Source organism: Penaeus vannamei, chromosome 30 (assembly GCF_042767895.1).
Source record: "Penaeus vannamei isolate JL-2024 chromosome 30, ASM4276789v1, whole genome shotgun sequence".
NCBI lineage: Eukaryota > Metazoa > Arthropoda > Malacostraca > Decapoda > Penaeidae > Penaeus > Penaeus vannamei.
The window spans coordinates 24,461,524-24,464,023 of record NC_091578.1 but is presented as its reverse complement, the minus strand read 5'-3'; the positions used below and the strand labels follow the sequence as shown (position 1 = coordinate 24,464,023).

General features: G+C 52.5%; 1 protein-coding gene across 1 annotated transcript in view; it reads left to right on the top strand.

Annotated features, from left to right (window-relative positions):
• Window positions 1-261: 261 nt before the first annotated feature.
• LOC138867517 (macrophage receptor MARCO-like) overlaps window positions 262-2,500 on the top strand; it is a 3,896-nt gene continuing 1,657 nt past the window's right edge. The window contains exons 1-7 of the mRNA XM_070143371.1: window positions 262-460; window positions 615-659; window positions 755-867; window positions 957-1,065; window positions 1,404-1,642; window positions 1,926-2,308; window positions 2,340-2,500. The exon at window positions 2,340-2,500 is cut by the window's right edge and continues 60 nt beyond it. Coding sequence (XP_069999472.1) covers window positions 262-460; window positions 615-659; window positions 755-867; window positions 957-1,065; window positions 1,404-1,642; window positions 1,926-2,308; window positions 2,340-2,500 — 1,249 coding nt within the window. The remainder of the gene's footprint in view (window positions 461-614; window positions 660-754; window positions 868-956; window positions 1,066-1,403; window positions 1,643-1,925; window positions 2,309-2,339) is intronic.

Genomic DNA, 2,500 nt, shown 5'->3' with positions numbered 1-2,500 from the left:
GATAGCTTCAGTCTCATTATCATTATACGCTCATCGACGGGAGTAACCTCTCATACCGAGGGCCTAAAGTCTGCTGGAGATGGGTATGGCTACTCCCTGAAGATTTTGACTGTCGCTACGGGCCAACCAGTTGTAGGTGTAACCACCTACACTGATCGTGCTGCTGCCAGGTCTTCTCTCCGAGAGAGCACCCAACTCCACTCTCAGCCTCCCCATTTCCTCGACAGCAGAGGCAACCGATCATCCTGACTTAAAGAAAGGATGTTCCAAGCCCCCACCCTGGCTTCCCGCCTGAGGTTTAGCCTCGGGCAGTCGCTCCAGGTGGACGCCACCTTTGCCACCCCAGCTGATGCTGCTCCATACAAAAGGGGGTGGCAGGCTGCAGGATCCATCATCCACCTAGGGGGTTCCCCAAGACTTTCCCCTGCATGCTTCACTCCGGGATGGCGACTGCCAGAACGCAGGCTTGACGCCTAATTCTCGTTCCCATCCTGTGTCCTGACAGTCTCCCTCCCAATGGGGCCTACAGTTTTTTTTTTTTTTTTTTTTTTTCTTTATCTGGGGGGAGGAGGACTGGCATGGTCCAGCTCCCCTGAGCCTCCCATTAACCCCAGGGGCCTTGGGACAGGAATTGGTACAGGGCCAGGGTGTGTCTACAGGTAGGTGGGCCATGACCCTGAACCTCTAGGGCTTCCTGCTGCTCCGAGAGCATCTCAAGGGCCAGTTGCATCTCAAGGGCCAATCACATCTTAAGGGCCAATCACATCTCAAGGGCCAATCACATTAAATTCAAGGGCCAATCAGATCTCAAGGGCCAGTCACATCTCAAGGGCCAATTACATCTCAAGGGCCAATCACATTTTAAGGGCCAGTCACATCTCGAGGGCCAATCACATCTCAAGGGCCAATCACATCTCAAGGGCCAATCACATCTCAAGGGCCAATCACATCTCAAGGGCCGATCACATCTCAAGGGCCAATCACATCTCAAGGGCCAATCAAATCTCAAGGACCAGTCGCATCTCAAGGGCCAGTCGCATCTCAAGGGCCAATCACATCTCAAGGGTCAATCACATCTCAAGGGCCAATCACATCTCAAGGGCCAATCACATCTCAAGGGCCAATCACATCTCAAGGGCCAGTCACATCTCAAGGGTCAGTCACATCTCAAGGGCCAATCACATCTCAAGGGCCAATCACATTCAAGGGCCAATCACATCTCAAGGGCCAATCAAATCTCAAGGGCCAATCACATCTTAAGGGCCAATCAAATCTCAAGGGCCAATCACCTCTCAAGGGCCAATCACATTCAAGGGCCAATCACATCTCAAGGGCCAATCACATCTCAAGGGCCAATCAAATCTCAAGGGCCAATCAAATCTCAAGGGCCAATCACATTCAAGGGCCAATCACATCTCAAGGGCCAATCACATCTCAAGGGCCAGTAACATCTCAAGGGTCAGTCACATCTCAAGGGCCAATCACATCTCAAGGGCCAATCACATCTCAAGGGCCAGTCACATCTCAAGGGCCAGTCACATCTCAAGGGTCAGTCACATCTCAAGGGTCAATCACAACTCAAGGGTCAATCACATCTCAAGGGCCAATCACATCTCAAGGGCCAATCACATCTCAAGGGCCAGTCACATCTCAAGGGCCAATCACATCTCAAGGGCCAATCACATCTCAAGGGCCAGTCACATCTCAAGGGCCAGTCGCATCTCAAGGGCCAATCACATCTCAAGGGCCAGTCGCATCTCAAGGGCCAGTCACATCTCAAGGGCCAGTCACATCTCAAGGGCCAATCACATCTCAAGGGCCAGTCACATCTCAAGGGCCAGTCGCATCTCAAGGGCCAGTCGCATCTCAAGGGCCAGTCGCATCTCAAGGGCCAATCACATTTTAAGGGCCAATCACATCTCAAGGGCCAATCACATCTCAAGGGCCAATCACATCTCAAGGGCCAATCACATCTCAAGGGCCAATCAAATCTCAAGGACCAGTCGCATCTCAAGGGCCAGTCGCATCTCAAGGGCCGATCACATCTCAAGGGCCAATCACATCTCAAGGACCAGTCGCATCTCAAGGGCCAGTCGCATCTCAAGGGCCAATCAAATCTCAAGGGTCAATCACATCTCAAGGGCCAGTCACATCTCAAGGGCCAGTCACATCTCAAGGGCCAGTCACATCTCAAGGGTCAGTCACATCTCAAGGGCCAGTCGCATCTCAAGGGCCAATCAAATCTCAAGGACCAGTCGCATCTCAAGGGCCAGTCGCATCTCAAGGGCCAATCAAATCTCAAGGGCCAGTAACATCTCAAGGGTCAGTCGCATCTCAAGGGCCAGTCGCATCTCAAGGGCCAGTCGCATCTCAAGGGCCAATCACATCTCAAGGGCCAATCACATCTCAAGGGCCAATCACATCTCAAGGGCCAATCAAATCTCAAGGACCAGTCGCATCTCAAGGGCCAGTCACATCTCAAGGGCCAATCACATCTCAA